The sequence below is a fragment of the Chenopodium quinoa genome, unplaced genomic scaffold, assembly GCF_001683475.1.
Source record: "Chenopodium quinoa cultivar QQ74 unplaced genomic scaffold, ASM168347v1, whole genome shotgun sequence".
NCBI lineage: Eukaryota > Viridiplantae > Streptophyta > Magnoliopsida > Caryophyllales > Amaranthaceae > Chenopodium > Chenopodium quinoa.
In genome coordinates, this window is record NW_018742359.1 from 1,575,652 (window position 1) to 1,594,508 (window position 18,857).

Below are 18,857 nucleotides of genomic sequence, written 5' to 3' on the forward strand. Positions count from 1 at the left end.
TGGAGTGCGGTATCCGATACGATTACTGGATACTACCGAGCCCCTTGGAGGAACTTCTCCGAAGTGCCTCTAGCTACGAAGGAACACTGGTGGAACTTGTTCAGCGTATGATATTTTTGGGTCTTGGTTAATACATGTTTTAGCTATTGTGTTGATTTAATTTTGTGTATAACTTTTGTATTTTATCATTTGCAGGCACAATACAGATGGGCACCTCAGATGGACGAGCTAGTGAAGATCACATTTCGGAGGAGGGTAGCCACACGCCTGCGTGACATGTTCCACACCATCACGCACAAGATGAAAGGCTCCAGGCCAAGTTGGTTGAGTGCGGAGCTCCACAAGCAGATGATGGACATTGTTTCTAATGATCCAACTTACAAGGACAGGTCGGCGCAGAACCAGAAGAACAGAAGGGGTGGTTCTATGGAAAATCCCGTCCGAGGGACCCACTTTCAGGGTTCGTTGGTAGCTACCCAACATGCAAAAAGGATGGTAAGTTTATTTAAAAATATCTTATATTACAAGACATATTTGTGTATTTCAATGTAACAAGGGTTTGACATGGTTAACGATTATTCCTATGTTTTTGTATCAAAGGCGGTGAAGAACAATGGCTAGCTACTAACAGCTCCTGAGCTGTTTCTGAAGACACACTACAAGGAGCTACCTGGGAAAGGCACAGTGCCAGTAAACCCCACAGCTCAGCAAATTGCGGTAACAAATTCCCTAAACTTTTTTCCTTGGTTCGTTATTCATAAATAGGTGTAGATAAAGAAATAGTTCATTTGGTCGAAAATGTAGGGTTTCGTAGTGACCCGACACTACGCGGAAAGAAATCCACCAAGACCCGCCCCTTATTTAAAGCAATTAAACAAGCATAATAAACTTAATCAACCAAGATTAAGGAAAAGAATTATACCTTTGACGCGTGCTTCGCTCCCAAAGAGCTCTTACTTCAAAATCCCGAAAAGACGAGATCTCCGACGGATCGTACCCTCGACCCGACCCGAGCGTCCTAAGTCTTGAAGGTTAGTCAAGACCCGGACAAAATAACTATGAGTTTTACGAATCAAAGGTTTACTCTTTTCTAGAGTTGCTTTTTTAATTCCACTCAAGGTTGTATTCTCAAAATCCCAACCAAGTGGGTATTTATAGAGAATGGGGACTTGAAACCCCTTTTCAAGATCACTGTGGGATCATGTGCAATTGCAATAATTTATTTAATTCTAAAATAAATAATTATGCAAAACAATCACAAGCCAACAAGTGGCAAAAGGAGAGAATGGGTTAGGTGAGGACCATATCCCATGGGGGGACCATTGCCTTGCTCCCCAAGGGAAGCTTGGTGGCTTTGGTCCCCACTTCCCCTTCAAACCGCCACTTGCAAGGCAGCTAGGATGGCTGCCACCTGGCGCTGCTAGCACGCACAGCCAGCTAGCTTGCTTGGCTGGCGCACCAGGCATCACGCACCAATCTTCCCAGCGCCACTATCGCATAGCATGCATTGCCCAGCTACCACTTGCTGGGCATTGCTGGCGCTGGTGCCTTGCTACCGCAGGCATACGCACACACGCACGCATATGCGTGGTGCTACCTTGCCATTGCATGCGCAGCCATGCATCGCCCAGCTTGTGCCTGCTGGGCATCGCTGATGCTTGCCCTCGCATCCCACGCATTGGCTGGTCGCACATACCTCGCATCAGCCATGCGCCATGCACCAGCCATGCACCACGCACTGCCAGCCCACACACATCAATGCGCCTGTGGTGCGAGGCTGCTTGTGCGAGGCCTGGCATCACGCTGGCGCGCAGCCTCTCGCATATGCTGCGATGCTTGGTGCTTCCATGCGAAGGCTAGCACTCAAGCACACGCGCATGGCGCGCCATTGCCAGGCAGCCAACCATGCCAGCACTTGGTGCTTGCGATGGTGCTGCCAAGCCAGGCACGCACGCACGCAACACCTAGTGCTTGCGATGGTGCGCCTGGTGCTGCCATGGCCTGCGATAGGCGCCACATGCACCCAGGCACCACACTAACATGCTTGCTAGCTGCTATGGGCTGCCTGGTGCCTGTGTGGCCAGCGATGGCTGCCATGCGCCCCTAGGCACCCATGCTAGCATGCTGCTAGCTTGGGATGGGCTGCCAAGGTGCGCCTAGGCTGCGATGGTGCCTACCACACCATGGTGCGCCCAGCAAACACATGGTGCACCTAGGCATGCTATGAGCTAGCCTAGCCTAGCTATGGCTACGCTCATACTTGTTGCTTGTGATTTTGCGACGCTCGGTATCGACGCCCTAGGCTCGATTTCCGACGTCTATATTCGTAAAACTCTGTCGACTCATAAAATCCTTTCGGATTAATTCGACGTCTCGGATCGGAGATTCGATTGGGTTCGACCCGAAGGGTTCAGTTAAGATTAAGCTGTAATATCAATTGTACCCTGATATTACTGATCGGAAGCGGCCTCCACCTAGGCATTCCGATCACTTGACCTTACTGAAGAATTAGCTCTGTAATAATTCTGAACCCTCTATCGGAATAATACACTTGTTGGAAGGACACCATTCTTTTCAGAAAACGTAGTAAATGGGTAAATAATAGGTCATATACGTCATAGTTGGTTCAATTTGGCTCCAAATGCGTCCCAAAACATAGGGAGTTGTTATTATTTGTGATGTCAAGTCATGAACCCCTTAGAAAACCTATAGTAGACATTTTATGAGAAAGAAATAGGTCATTTGGTCGAAAACGTAGTAAATGGGTAAATAATAGGTCATATACGTCATAGTTGGTTAAATTTCGCTCCAAATGCATCCTAAAACGTAGGGACTTGTAGTTTTTTGTTATTTCAAGTAATGAACCCCTTAGAATACCTATAATAGACATGTTATGAGAAAGAAATAGGTCATTTGGTCGAAAACGTAGAAAATGGGTAAATAACAGGTCATATACATCATAGTTGGTTCAATTTCGCTCCAAATGCGTCCCAAAACGTAGGGACTTGTAGTTTTTTATGATTTCAAGTCATGAAACACTTATAATACCTATAATAGACATGTTATGAGAAAGAAATAGGTCATTTGGTCGAAAACGTAGTAAATGGGTAAATAATAGGTCATATACGTCATAGTTGGTTCAATTTCGCTCCTAATGCGTCCCCAAACGTAGGGACTTGTAGTTTTTTGTGATTTCAAGTCATAGAACCCTTAGAATACCTAACATAGACATGTTATGAGAAAGAAATAGGTCATTTGGTCCAAAACATAGTAAATGGGCAAATAATAGGTCATACACTTCATAGTTGGTTCAATTTCGCTCCAAATGCGTCCCAAAACGTAGGGACTTGTAGTTTTTTGTGATTTCAAGTCATGAACCCCTTATAATACCTATAACAGACATGTTATGAGAAAAAAAAAGGTCATTTGATCGAAAACGTAGTAAATGGGTAAATAATAGGTCATATACGTCATAGTTGGTTCAATTTCGCTCCAAATGCGTCCCAAAACGTCGGGACTTGTACTTTTTTGTGATTTCAAGTCATGAACCCCTTATAATACTTATAATAGACATGTTATGAGAAATAAATAGGTCATTTGGTCGAAAACGTAGTAAATGGGTAAATCATAGGTAATATACGTTATAGTTAGTTCAATTTCGCTCTAAAATGCGTCCCAAAACGTAGGGACTTGTATTTTTTTGTGATTTAAAGTCATGAACCCCTTAGAATAATTATAATAGATATTTTATGAGAAATAAATAGTTCATTTGGTCAAAAAACGTAGAAAATGGACAAATAATAGGTCATATAGGCCACAGTTGGCTCAATTTGGCTTCAAAATGCGTCCCAAACCTTAGGGAATTGTATTTTTTTGGCATTTCAAGGAATTTACCCCTTAGAATACCTGTAATAGATATTTTTAGAGAAAAAAATATTACATTTGGTAAAAACATAGAAAATTGGCAAAGAATAGGTCATACAGGCCTTAGTTGGTTCATTTTGGCTCCAAAATGCGTCCCAAACCTTAGGGAGTTGTATTTTTTTGGAATTTCAAGCATTATACCCCTTAGACTACCTGTAATAGATATATTTAGAGAAAAAATAGTTCATTTGGTCAAAAACGTAGAAAATGGGCAAATAATAGGTCATATAGGCCACATTTGGCTCAATTTGGCTCCAAAATGCGTCCCAAACCTTACGGAGTTGTATTTTATTGGCATTTTAGGCATTTAACCCTTAGGCTACCTGTAATAGAGATTTTTAGAGAAAAAAATAGTTCATTTGGTAAAAAACATAGAAAATTGGCAAAGAATAGAACATACAAGCCTTAGTTGGTTCATTTTGGCTCCAAAATGCGTCCCAAATCTTAGGGAGTTGTATTTTTTTGGAATTTCAAGGCATTTAACCCTTAGACTACCTGTAATAAAGATGTTTAGGGAAAAAATAGTTCATTGGGACAAAAACGTAGAAAATGGGCAAATAATAGGTCATATAGGCCAAAGTTGGCTCAATTTGGTTCCAAAATGCGTCCCAAACCTTAGGGAGTTGTATTTTTATGTCATTTCAGTGCATGTACACCTTAGAGTACCTGTAATAGAGATGTTTAGAGAAAAAAATAGTTCATTTGGTCAAAATCATAGAAAATTGGCAAAGAATAGGTCATATAGGCCTTAGTTGGTTCATTTTGGCTCCAAAATGCGTCCCAAACCTTAGGGAGTTGTAATTTTTTGGCATTTCAAAGCATGTACCCCTTAGAAAACCCGTAAAAGAGATGTTTAGAGTAAAAAAAGAGTTCATTTGGTCAAAAAACGTAGAAAATGGGCAAATAATAGGTCATATAGGCCACAGTTGGCTTAATTTGGCTTCAAAATGCGTCCCAAACCTTAGGAAGTTGTATTTTTTTTGAAATTTCAAGGCATGCAGCCCTTAGAATACCTGTAATAGAGATTTTTAGAGAAAAAATAGTTCATTTGGTCAAAAACATAGAAAATTGGCAAAGAATAGGTCATACAGGCCTTAGTTGGCTCAATTTGGCTCCAAAAAACGTCCCAAACCTTAGGGAGTTGTATTTGTTTTTGGAATTTCAAGGCATGTACGCTTTAGAATACCTGTTATAGAGATTTTTAGAGAAAAAAATAGTTCATTTGGTCAAAAACATAGAAAATGAACTAATAATAGGTCATATAGGCCATAGTTGCCTCAATTTGGCTCCAAAATGCCTCCCAAACATTAGGGAATTGTATTTTTTTGGCATTTCAAGGCATGTACCCCTTAGACTACCTGTAATAGAGATGTTTAGAGAAAAAAATAGTTCATTTGGTAAAAACATAGAAAATTGGCAAAGAATAGGTCATACAGGCCTTAGTTGGTTCATTTTGGCTCCAAAATGCGTCCCAAACCTTAGGGAGTTGTATTTTTTTTGAATTTCAAGCATTGTACCCCTTAGACTACCTGTAATAGAGATGTTTAGAGAAAAAATATTTCATTTGGTCAAAAACGTAGAAAATGGGCAAATAATAGGTCATATAGGCCATAATTGGCTCAATTTAGCTCCAAAATGCGTCCCAAACCTTACGGAGTTGTATTTTATTGGCATTTCAAGGCATGTACCCCTTAGACTACCTGGAATAGAGATTTTTAGAGAAAATAATAGTTCATTTGGTCAAAAATTTACAAAATGCGCAAATAATAGTTCATATAGGCCATAGTTGGCTTAATTTGGTTCCAAAATGCGTCCCAAACCTTAGGGAGTTGTATTTTTTTGGAATTCCCAGGCATGTACCCCTTAGACTACCTGTAATAGATATGTTTATAGAAAAAAATAGTTCATTTGGTAAAAACCTTAGAAAATTGGCAAATAATAGGTCATTTGGCCATAGTTGGCTCAATTTGGCTCAAAAATGCGTCCTAAACCTTAGGGAGTTGTATTTTTTTTTTGCATTTCAAGGAATTTACCCGTTACACTACCTGTAATAGAGATGTTTAGCGAAAAAAATAGTTCATTTGGTCAAAAACATAGAAAATTGGCAAAGACTAGGTCATACAGGCCTTAGTTGGTTCATTTTGGCTCCAAAATGCGTCCCAAACCTTAGGGAGTTGTATTTTTTTGGAATTTCAAGGCATGTACCCCTTAGACTACCCGTAATAGATATGTTTAGAGAAGAAAAATAGTTCATTTGGTCAAAAACGTAGAAAATGGGCAAATAATAGGTCATATAGGCCAAAGTTGGCTCAATTTGGCTCCAAAATGCGTCCCAAACCTTAGGAAGTTGTATTTTTTCGCATTTCAAAGCATTTACCCCTTAGAATACCTGTAATAGAGATTTTTAGAGAAAAAATAGTTCATTTGGTCAAAAACATAGAAAATTGGCAAAGAATAAGTAATACAGGCCTTAGTTGGCTCAATTTGGCTCCAAAAAGCGTCCCAAACCTTAGGGAGTTGTATTGTTTTGGCATTTCAAAGAACTTACCCCATAGAATACCTGTAATAGAGATGTTTAGAGAAAAAAATAGTTCATTTGGTCAAAAACATAGAAAATGGGCAAATAATAGGTCATATAGGCCATAGTTGGCTTAATTTGGCTCCAAAATGCGTCCCAAACCTTAGGGAGTTGTATTTTTGTGGCATTTCAAGGCATGTAACCCTTAGAATAACTGTTATATAGATGTTTAGATAAAAAAAATAGTTCATTTAGTAAAAAACATAGAAAATTGGCAAAGAATAGTTCATACATGCCTTAGGTGGTTCATTTTGGCTCCAAAATGCGTCCCAAACCTTAGGGAGTTGTATTTTTTTCGGAATTTCAAGGCATGTACCCCTTAGACTACCTATAATAGAGATTTTTAGATAAAAAATAGTTCATTTGGTCAAAAACATAGAAAATGGGCAAATAATGGGTCATATAGGCCATAGTTGGCTCAATTTGGCTCCAAAATGCGTCCCAAACCTTAGGGAGTTGTATTTTTTTGGCATTTCAAGGGATGTATTCCTTAGACTACCTGTAATAGAGATGTTTAGAGAAAAAAATAGTTCATTTGGTCAAAAACTTAGAAAATGGGCAAATAATAGGTCATATAGGCCATAGTTGGCTCAATTTGGCTTCAAAATGCGTCCCAAACCATAGGGAGTTGTATTTTTTTGGCATTTCAAGGCATTTACCCCTTAGACTACCTGTAATAGAGATGTTTAGAGAAAAAAATAGTTCATTTCGTCAAAAACATAGAAAATGGGCAAAGAATAGGTCATATAGGCCATAGTTGGCTCCATTTGACTCAAAATGCGTCCCAAACCTTAGGGACTTGTAGTTTTTTTTTTATTTCAAGGCCTTTAACCCTTACAATACCTAAAATATGCATGTTTAGAGAAAGAAATTGTTCATTTGGTCAAAAACATAGAAAATGGGCAAAGAATAGGTCATATAGGCTATAGTTGGCTCAATTTGGTTTAGCTTATTTGTATAACTTACTACCTCGTTTGTTCCCTTTCATATGTTTATCTTGTAGGAGTCATACCAAAAGAGGCTTGAGGCGGCCATCACTCAAAGGACTCAGAAGAGTCCGAATGATCTGTACTGGGAGACAGTGGGTGGTTTGAACAAAAAAGGACGTGTGAAGGGACTAGGCGAAAGTGCTGACATGTACTATGGCAGCCAGATAGTTCGCCGACTTTCCACCTCTTCTATGCGGTACACGCCCTCCTTGGTTTCTCAGATGCAGGATTAGATGGAATCCAGGGTCCAGGCTCTTCGGGAACAAATGGAAGCCGACATGGAAGCCCGAGTTCAAGCCCAAGTTCAAGCCCAACTACAAGCCCAAATGGAAGAAATGGAGAAGAGGCTGGAAGAAAGGATGATGGGTCGTTACGCCAATGACCCATGTTCCAACGTGCGACCTCCATTTCGAGATCCCAGGGACGACGACCCGGGTTTTGGTGGAGCTGGCCAGGGTTATAATTCAGTGTATAATATAATATAAGAAGCAGGAATTACAGGTTTGTCCCGGAGGAAAATATATAGCCAAAATAGAAATTTATTCCGTCGCAAAGAAGAAAAGTTCCAACGGAATTATAATCCCTCGGAAAAGGAGACCTTCCGACGGAATTATAATCCCTCGGAAAGGGGGACCTTCCGACGGAATATTAATCCCTCGGTGAAGGGGATCTTTCGACGAAATTATAATCCCTCGGAAAAGGGGACCTTCCGACGGAATAAATCCCTCGTAACATTCCCCTCTTCCGACGGAAAATTCCCTCGGAAAGGTGGGGCCTTGCGACGGAAATTTCCGTCGGAACAGGGGAATATTCCGAGGGATTTTATTCCGTCGGAAGGTTGCGACGGACCTCCACTTATGGTCAAACTATGGTTCCGAGAAACTAAAATCCGTCGGTAAGTAAGTTTCCGACGGAAAATCCCTCGGTATAACCCAAATTTCCTACAAAGGGGTCTCCGACACCGTGTTCCGACGGATTTCTGTCGGAAACTGGACTTTCCGACGGATTTTTAAGGGTTACCGACGGAATATTTCCCTCGTAAACCAGTTGTTTTCTAGAAGTGGCATTAAGACAAATGATGTCATCTCCTTCATCTGGAGAAATATTATCACCCGGTTAAGGGGGCCTATGTCTATGGTCTTTGACAATGGCCCTCAGATTGAGACGCTTGCCCTCAAAAATTGGTTGGGAGACCAAAGGATCTCTCATTGCTTTGCATCAGTCGGCCGCCCTCAAGCAAACGGCTAGGTTGAAGCCTTGAACAAGATAATCTCAGACGACATTAAAAAGAAGATTGAAAGGACTGGCGGTCTATGGGCGGAAGAGTTGCCTCATGTCCTATGGGCCATCAAAATAACTAAAAAAGGGGAAACTGGCGAAACCCCATTTCTCATGGTTCATGGTGCTGAAGCTGTTTTTGTAGGGTTTCGTAGTGACCCTCACTACATGGAAATAAACCCCCCAAGACCTGCCCTGATAACTAAAGAAATTAAAGCATGCTAACATAATTAATACATAATTAAGAGAAAGAGGGATTAAGAATTATACCCTTGATGCGTTCTTCGCTCGTTAAAAGAGCTCTTACTTGAACCTTGCAATGCAAGGCCTCCGACGGTTCGTACCCTCGAACCCGACCCGATCGTCCTAAGTCCCGAAGGTTAGTCGGGACCTGAACAAAATATAAACTTTGGAGTTTTACGAACTTAAGGTATTCTCAACAACGGAGATGCCTTTATAGCTCCACTCAAGTGTGTTCTTTCCCAAATGCCAAAGCCTTGGTATTTATAGGGAAATGTACCCTTGAATTTCAATCTTCCACCAATATGGGAGAGTGGGTAAATGTGATAATTTATTTAATTCTAAATTAAATAATTAATCAAATAAATCACCATGCAATAAGTTTCAAGGGGAGAGAGAGAGTTAGGTGAGAACCATGACCATGGGGGGACCATTGCCTTGCTCCCCAAGGCATGCTCCAAGCATTGGTCCCCACCATTCACAAAACTGGCACCAAGCAAGGACTGCTGGGCTAGCAGCCAGCTAGCATGCTAGCATGCACAAGCCAGTACAACTAGCCTACACCGCATCACTGCCAAGCACGCAACACGCACCAGCCAGCACGCTTAGCACATGCGTGCTGCTAGCGAGCCACGCATGATGCTAGGCGCTGGGCGAGGCTGGTGTTGCTGCTGCCTAGCCAACGCACACGCACACGCACTGGGCGATGCCTTGCATGGTGCTGGTGTGCGAGGCTGCCAGCACGCTAGTCGCTGCGATGCCATGCATGCACACGCACACACGCACAGGCCTAAACATGCGATAGTGTTGTGCTGTGTGCTGCGATGGTGCGATAGCCCTAGGCATACACACACGCACACACACGCAAGTGCCTAGCACTGCGATGGTGCTATGCTTGTGCGATTGGCTGCGATACCACCTAGGCACACACATACGCACACATAGGCAAGTGCCTAGCAGTGCGATGGTGTTGTGCTTGTGCGATGGGCTGCCTTGTTCGCCTAGCACTCATGGTGCGCTTAGCACACACATGGCGCGCCTAGGCTTGCGATGAACTAGCCTAGCCTAGCACTCACATGGCTAGGCTAATGTGATGCTACGGTTATGCTCGCACTTGTTGCTTGTGATTTTGCGACGCTTGGTCTCGATGCCCTAGGCTCGATATCCCACGTCTGTGTTCGTAAAACTCTAACGACTCATTGAATCATTTGGATTAATTCGTCGTCTCGGATCGGTTGTTCGATTAGGTTCGACTCGAAGGGTTCAGTTAAGATTAAGCTGTAATATTAATTATACCTTAATATTACTGATCGGAAGCGGCCTCCACCTAGGCATTCCGATCACTTGACCTTACTGAAAAAATAGCTCTGTAATAATTCTGAACCCTCTATCAGAATAATACACTTGTTGGAAGGACACCATTCCTTTCAATCTCCACTTTTCCTTCCGGACAAGTATGCGTACAGTGTATAGCCCATTTCCTATGACGATTAATGTCTCTTCGTGAACTATAAGGTAAGGTTCATCGTCATCCTTATTATGTTCAGAAGTGTTTCTCGATCTCCGAGTTCGACTGTCAATAAGAAGATGATTTCTAAAATCCATCTGAGCACGACCATGCAATTTCACAGTCTCGCTCTTCGAGCGGCCTTATAAACAACAAAAACATGTTCCCTATTGTTAATAGGGGGACATTCCTAGTCTTGTACTGTAAGTTTCTCTTACTAAGGGGACCTAATCTCCCGAGTGTTCCCGTTATGATCCCTAGTTACGGCAGACGTTAGGCAACATCAAAGAGACTAGTACTCAAACAAGAAAACTTAACAATACTCTTGGTCGAGGAAACAGGTTCCGATAGATATAATGAGAAATGTACTTATGACAATTTCGAATCTCTTCAAGTACTCTCATAGGTCGATCTGGTGCAATTCCAAACTGGCACCTGTGCAAATGATTTATGACTACTATGTCCTTGCAGCACAAGAAACGGTGCTGTAAATCATACTACACACTAATCTTTGGTGGTCATCAATTGTCCATCAATTAGATGACCTTGATTAAGGATAATTTTCGATTTAAATATTCAACGTTCACTGAACAGGTGTTTCTTTATCCAAGACATGGTCTTGATACCCTGTTTTGAATACTTCCATAAATCGAATGGACTCATTATTTAATTCTAAACCATAATTAAATAGCAATGGAGTGAATAGTAATTTTGAATGAAAAATTAATTACTCCATAAATGAATGGTTTTAATACAGTGTCTTACGTTAAAACGACCAGTTTAATTAAAACACATGTACAAGGAATTCAAAGACAATCGCCAACGTGATTGATTCCCACTGCCTCAACATGCTTGTTGTGTTTCATTTGAGGCTGAGGGTTAGTCAATAGATCGGCCACATTATCATCCGTTCCGATCTTACAAATTCTGATTTCACCTTTATATTTCCATTCCCTGATCATGTGAAATCGCCTCTGGACATGTTTCACCTTCTGGTGCTCTCTTAGCTCTCTAGCCTGAGCGATAGCTCCATTGTTGTCACAGTAGAGATCTATCGGACCCTTGATGGAGGGTACAACACCAAGTTCACTAACGAACTTGTGAATCCAAACAGCCTCCTTAGCGGCTTCTAAAGCAGCCAAGTATTTGGCTTCAGTTGTAGAGTCTGCAGTGGTGCTCTGCTTGGCACTCTTCCAGCTAAACGCTCCTCCATTTAGGCAAAATATGTACCCTGACTGTGACTTGAAGTCGTCTATGTCAGTCTAGAAGCTGGCGTCAGTGTAACCTTCAACAACCAGGTCTTTGTGGCCATCATAAACCAGGAATTTATCCTTGTTCCTTTTCAGGTACTTTAGGATATTCTTGGCCACAGTCCAATACGCCTCTCCTGGGTTTGATCGGCATTGGCTCATAGCACTTAAAACATACGATACATCTTACCTGGTACATATCATGGCATACATGACCGACCCTATTAGCGAAACATATGGAATCTTATCCATTCTCTGTCGCTCAACAGGTGTTTGTGGACACTATTTCTTGCTGAGAGTTACGCCATGGGACATGGGTTGATGCCCTCTTTAGGCATTCTCCATGTTGAATCGTGCTAGTACTTTATCAATTGAAGTACTCTGGCTCAATCCAATCATCCTCTTAGGTCTATCCCTATAAATCTTGATGCCCAATATGTACTGTGCCTCTCCTAAGTCCTTAATTGAAAAGCATTTTCCCAACCAGCCCTTTACGGACTCTAGTAATTTTGTGCTGTTTCCAATGAGCAGTATGTCATCGACATATAGGACTAGGAATGCGATGTCACTCCCACTAACCTTCTTGTAGACAAAAGATTCATTTGGATTCTTGATAAAACCAAACTTGATGATGGCTTCATCAAATTGCAGATTCCAACTTCTGCTCGCCTGCTTCAGCCCATAAGTGGACTTTTTAAGCTTGCGTACTTTTCCAGCGTGGCTTGGATAAAAAAAAACCTTCTGGTTGTGCCATATACACAGTTTCTTCCAAAATCCCATTTAGGAAGGCGGTTTTGACATCCATCAGCCATATTTCATAATTGCAATATGAAGCAATCGCTAGGATCGATAATCCGGACAGACTTTAGCATTGCAACCGGTGAAAAGATTTCATCAAAGTCAATCCCATGGATTTTTCTATAACCTTTTGCGACCAGTCTAGCTTTCTATATTGATACATTTCCATCTTTGTCTTTCTTCAGTTTGAAGATCCATTTGCAATCGATGGGTGTGTAACCCTTAGGCAAATTCACCAAGTCCCAGACTTGATTTTCAGACATGGAGTCCATCTCGGATTTCATGGCTTCTTGCCATTTAGCAGTGTCGGGGCTCGTCATAGCTTGTTTGTACGTCGCTGGCTCATCACCATCCATAACTAGGATGTCTTGATCACCGGTTAAGACAATACCAAGGTATCTGTCTTGTTGAGATCTTGGCCGTTGCGATCTACGAAGGGTAATGGGTTGAGCATTTACATTGTCTGTTTAATTCTGACCAATCTTCTCAGCTGCTTCTAAAGCACTTAGATTGTCAGTTTTATCAGGTTGACATTGTTGCTCGTCCTCTCGAACTTCGTCAAGTTCGATTTTCCTCCCACTTGTCATTTTGGAAAGGTGTTCCTTCTCCAAAAAGACACCATCACGAGCAACAAACACTTTGTTCTCGGATTTATTGTAGAAGTAATACCCTTTGGTTTCTTTTGGATATCCCAAAACGAAACACTTGTCTAATTTGGGGTGAAGTATGTCCGAAATTAATCGTTTGACATATGCTTCGCATCCCCAAATCTTGAGAAAAGACAATCTAGGAGGTTTCTTAGTCCATATTTCATATGGAGTCTTTTCAATAGCTTTTGACGGAGTACGTTTCACTGTTAGTGCCGCGGTTTGTAGCGCATGTCCCCAGAAAGAGATAGGAAGTTTTCTAAGACCCATCATTGATCGAACCATGTCTAACAAGGTTTGATTCCTCCGTTCGGATACTCTGTTTCATTTAGGAGTTTCGGGAAGTGTCACCTCTGAAAGAATACCATTTTCTTTCAAGTGATCGTCGAATTCATGGCTCAAATATTCGCCACTTCGATCCGATCGAAGTGCTTTAATTTTCTTGCCAAGTTGATTCTCAACTTCTCTCTGAAATTCTTTGAATTTCTCAAAAGATTCAGATTTATTCAACATTAGGTAGACATAACCATATCTACTAATGTTTGTTAATGAAGATGAATTCTTAGTGGTCTTAGTTTAAGTAGTGGTATCAACTTTGGTCTAATCATATGTCAAAATCATGCAATTTTCATTGAACATATATTTTGCAAGACAATTTTGAAACAACCATTGTCAAAGTCTTACATTTAAAATAACTAAGTGTCTAACACCATAGATCATAGTATGTTAAAAAGCATGATGAAAACTAAGATTAGTTTAATTACATGTCATAGACAAAATAGTGCATGCAAGCACGACCGAAAAACCATCTTCGTCGTCTACTTGTCCTTGCACATACACTTGATAAGCTTCTCACTTGGTCCCTAAAAAGGCAACATAAAGTGAGTCATACTTGGTATCTAATACCTATGATAAGCTTAATTCACAAGTGTTTAAGGAAGATACCTGAGGAAGATGCTACATTCCTATCTTCCTCCTCCCGGAAGAGCTTGCATTCTCTCTTGTAGTGGCCTTGCCCACCACAATAGAAGCAACACATCTTTGCCTTGACCTTGAAATCCCTCCTCCTTGATGGTCTTTTGGTTGCCCCAAATGATTTGGCTCGGTGAAGTAGCTCCACTACACTCTTCAAAGAATGTGTCTCCTTTCTTTTAGAAATATATGCCCTTAGTGCATCATATCCTGAGTGGAGTGAAGTGAGTAAAATATGACCAGCCATTCCATCTTCTAATGGAATTCCGAGGAGTTCCATGTTCTTGAAGAGCCTAGTCATTCTTTCCACATGGGGTCGGAGGGGCATACCCGGTCTCAACTTGGTGTTGCAGACTGTAGACCAAAGATGGTACCTCTCTGTGGCAAGACAACCTTGATTTGATGGCTTCACATTCATGTCTGTAAGTGACCTAGTCACCTTAAACAATAGTCCATCATTGTTGTCGTTGAAATTCTTAGAGAATCTTACACTGACAACATCCCTTAGTCCTCCAAGGAATAAGTCCGGAAAAGAGAATGGAAGCTTTTCTTTCCATTCTTCCGGGATGGAGTTAGCCATGAGTTGTGACACTATTTTGAAATCTTTGGACCATGCATAATAAGTTTCGTCACTCCAGTCTTTCTTGGTGAGGAGGGTAGAGAGGGAAGTATCCAGAACATACTCCTTGGAACAACTCTAGAGAGTTTTCCTGAGTTCCTCTTCCCATACTTCAAGTTTGTCAAGTTAAGCTTGATAGCCGACTTATCGGGGAGATCCGGGCACATAGGGTTGTTGTTTGAGTTACTTGCAGACATTGTTCTACAATTGAGAGAATATGAAATGAAAAACCATTCATATAACCAATAAGTTTGAAATTTGAAAGCGTTCATGCAAATTTCCAATCTTATTGAGCATTTTTTCACGCATTAAAAATTGTCCCTTTTAGGTGAGAATAAAATGATTCCGAGATCCTAAAGATCAAGAAATGGTTAAGCATATTTTGGCTTGTCTTAATCATTAAATATCTTAAGGTAAGCAATCCAATTGCTAATAGCTCTAAGCTACTCTCGGTTTGATAAAACTTCGCATCTAATGCATTCTTGACATTTTATCTCTTTTGCCACGACATCTAAGGACTCCTTACTGATATCGTTGAGCTTAACCAAGACAACTTGTATATCTAGTATACCTTACGTTCCTAGGGATGTAGTGATGCCTCACTTTGGCGTAGCCTATCACATACGCGCATTAGTTCGGTAAGTGTTGTTCTTGGAACAGCAAATTTTAGCTCAATATTTTAAAGGACCTAGAGTTTCTACGTTGGTTGATTTAAGTGAACTTAGCTAATCATCGCAACATTTGAAATTCTAGACATGCATCTAACATTCAAAATATATGTAACAACAATATATATATAAGGCATAAAAAATAAATGCATTTGGTAACTAGCATGACCCCTTGAAATCTTCAAATCTTCAAGGGCCTTTATCTTGGCTCGTCCTCATCGAAACAACGTCTTGAGACATCTTGGCCAAAATAACATTACTAGCTACTACGACTAAGATAAATCTAAAGTACAAAAATACTTAATGGTCCCACTAGTTGCCATTTTTCTCAAAACCTGTTTTGAAACAATATTTCATTCACCCATTCACTATGTGTGAATGACCCATGCATTTTACGAGATAAAACAAGTAAACACGCAAAACTAGTTACTAACTTAGGTGGTTAATCCGATTAACACGCCTAATTAAAACTAGTCAAAGTTGTTTATTACTTTATGTATTACTAAGGTGCAATTTGTTCGCGTAATTAGCTAAGCTCCCACTAAATTCCGCATCCACTTAATTAATGAAATTATTTAAGCCGGTTAACCCAAATGTGTCAAAATCAAAAAATTTTGCAAGAGCCGAAAAATCGAGGTCTAACCTCGTTAAAATAATTACATAAATATTTTAAAACGGCAAAATTTTCGCAAAAACTCATAGCCCGAAATTAAGCCAAAAACGCCCACTCGTATCCTAGTGGGATGTGCACCATGGCTGCTAGGCAGCCTAGTGTTACGTGTGGTGCTGGCTGCTAGCAAGCACGCCTAGCGCAGCATGCTTTGCTAGCTAGCACCAGTAGCATGCTAGCTGCTCGCTGGCGCAGGTAGTAGTGGCCTAGCTGGCTGGGGCTTGCTGCCTCGCTGCCGAGCAGCACTCACAAGCCTTCAGCAGCCTAAGGCCACACATCCAGCAATACGGCGTCATGGCATGTCCCCTGTGCGCACCATAGGCAGCCTACATGCGGGCTGCTGGGCAGCCTGGCTAGCCCTGGTGGCGCTTGGGGTTTTTGCCTCGATTTGCGTGCATTTTCTTGGGATTTTAATCTTGATTTGTGTGTGACACAAAATTAATTCCAAATTTATTTTAGAATCAATTTGAGGAAAAATGAAAATAAAATAAGTCCAACTTAATTAAATTCAATTTTAACAGTTCACAAGCCTAATTTTCCAAAATTATGGTCTTTCTTGATGCTTAAATTTGAAAGAGCTATGTCCATAATTAATTTAACCAACATGTAAATTAATAATGGATTTGACAAATAAGGAGTTGGAAGAATAAATTAATCATCCAATGATAAAATTTTCCAACTGTTACATTTGTGTAAAATAACAAGATTACGTCTTCCAATATGAAGATTAATCAACATTTACTCACAAGCATTTGAATTTCAAGGATTTTAATCAACCAAATATGAAAAATCCAAAATTAGTTCAACATGGAATTTAGGGTTAAAGTTCCAATCTTTTAAACATTTAAAGATTAGATCTTTAACATACTAGGAACTAAAAATTACATATTCACAACAAGTATTCACACATTAATGCAATTTATTTGCATAATTGTGAAAAACAAGTTTATGTGAAAAAGAACATATCAACTTAAGCACATATTATAACTCCATAATCATGCTTAAAAGATATTTAAATTGCATTAGATTAGGGATGCAATAATGCACTTAATCTACCCTTGACATGCTTGCATTAATCAAGGCACAAAAGGTTTAAAATTTTCGTTGAAAACGAAAAAACCCTCAAAAACCTGGTTTTCTGGTTCGAATTTGGCTTCTTGACAGTCCCCAAAGAGGTTTGAAACTGATTCACAATGTCGATTCCACCCAAAAAACACTATTTTTGAGCCAAAATCAGGGTTCGACGGCCAAAACGAGAAAAATACGAGTTTTAAAACTATTTTAAAATGAGCTTCTAATCCAATTAGAAAAGCAAAACTAGAATTTAAATCCTTTAAAAACACCTTAATTGATAAATAATTGCAATAATTAAAAGGAGCGTGGCTCTGATACCATTGTAGGATTTCGTAGTGACCCTCACTATGTGGAAAGAAACCCCCCAAGACCTGCCCCGATAACATAATTAATACATAATTAAGAGAAAGAGGGATTAAGAATTATACCCTTGACGCGTGCTTCGCTCGTTAAAAGAGCTCTTACTTGAACCTCGCAAATGCAAGGCCTCCGACGGTTCGTACCCTCGAACCCGACCTGATCGTCCTAAGTCCCTAAGGTTAGTCGGGACCCGAACAAAATATAAACTTTGAAGTTTTACGAACTTAAGGTATTCTCAACAATGGAGATGCCTTTATAGCTCCACTCAAGTGTGTTCTTTCCCAAATGCCAAAGCCTTGGTATTTATAGGGAAATGTACCCTTGAATTTCAATCTCCCATTAATGTGGTAGAGTGGGTAAATGTGATAATTTATTTAATTCTCAATTAAATAATTAATCAATGCAATCACCATCAAGGGGAGAGAGAGAGTTAGGTGAGAACCATGACCATGGGGGACCATTGCCTTGCTCCCTGAGGCATGCTCCAAGCATTGGTCCCCACCACTCACAAAACTGGCACCAAGCAAGGACTGCTGGGCTGGAAGCCAGCTAGCATGCAAGCATGCACCAGCCAGCACAGCTAGCCTACACCGCATCACTGCCAAGCACGCAACACGCACCAGCCAGCACGCTTAGCACATGCGTGTTGCTAGCGAGCCACGCATGATGCTAAGCGTTGGGCGCTGGGCTAGGCTAGTGCTGCTGCTTCCTAGCCAACGCACACGCACACGCACTGGGCGATGCCTGACATGGTGCTGCTGTGCGATGCTGCCAGCACGCTGGTCGGTGCGATGCCATGCATGCACACGTACATGCCTAGCCATGCGATAATGTTGTGCTGTGTGCTGCGATGGTGCGATAGCCCTAGACATACGCACACGCACACACATGTAAGGGCCTGGCACTACAATGGTGTTGTGCTTGTGCGATAGGCTGCGATAGCACCTAGGCACACACACGCAAGTGCCTAGCACTGCGATGGTGCTGTGCTTGTGCGATGGGCTGCCTTGTGCGCCTAGCACTCATGGTGCGCATAGTACACACATGGTGCGCCTAGGCTTGCGATGAACTAGCCTAGCCTAGCACTCACATGGCTAGGCCAATGTGATGCTACGGTTATGCTTGTACTTGTTGCTTGTGATTTTGCGACACTCGGTCTCGATGCCCTAGGCTCGATATCCGACGTCTGTGTTTGTAAAACTCCGACGAATCATTGAATCCTTCGGATTAATTCGTTGTCTCGGATCGGTTGTTCGATTGGGTTCAACCTGAAGGGTTCGGTT

General features: G+C 41.2%; 1 protein-coding gene across 1 annotated transcript; it reads left to right on the top strand.

The window, feature by feature from the left end:
- The first annotated feature begins 300 nt into the window (after window positions 1–300).
- LOC110696209 lies at window positions 301–7,724 on the top strand. The gene is made up of 3 exons (XM_021873497.1): window positions 301–495; window positions 652–717; window positions 7,506–7,724. The coding sequence occupies exons 1-3, from the start codon at window positions 301–303 to the stop codon at window positions 7,722–7,724; spliced, it is 480 nt and encodes a 159-aa protein (XP_021729189.1).
- Window positions 7,725–18,857: the final 11,133 nt, after the last annotated feature.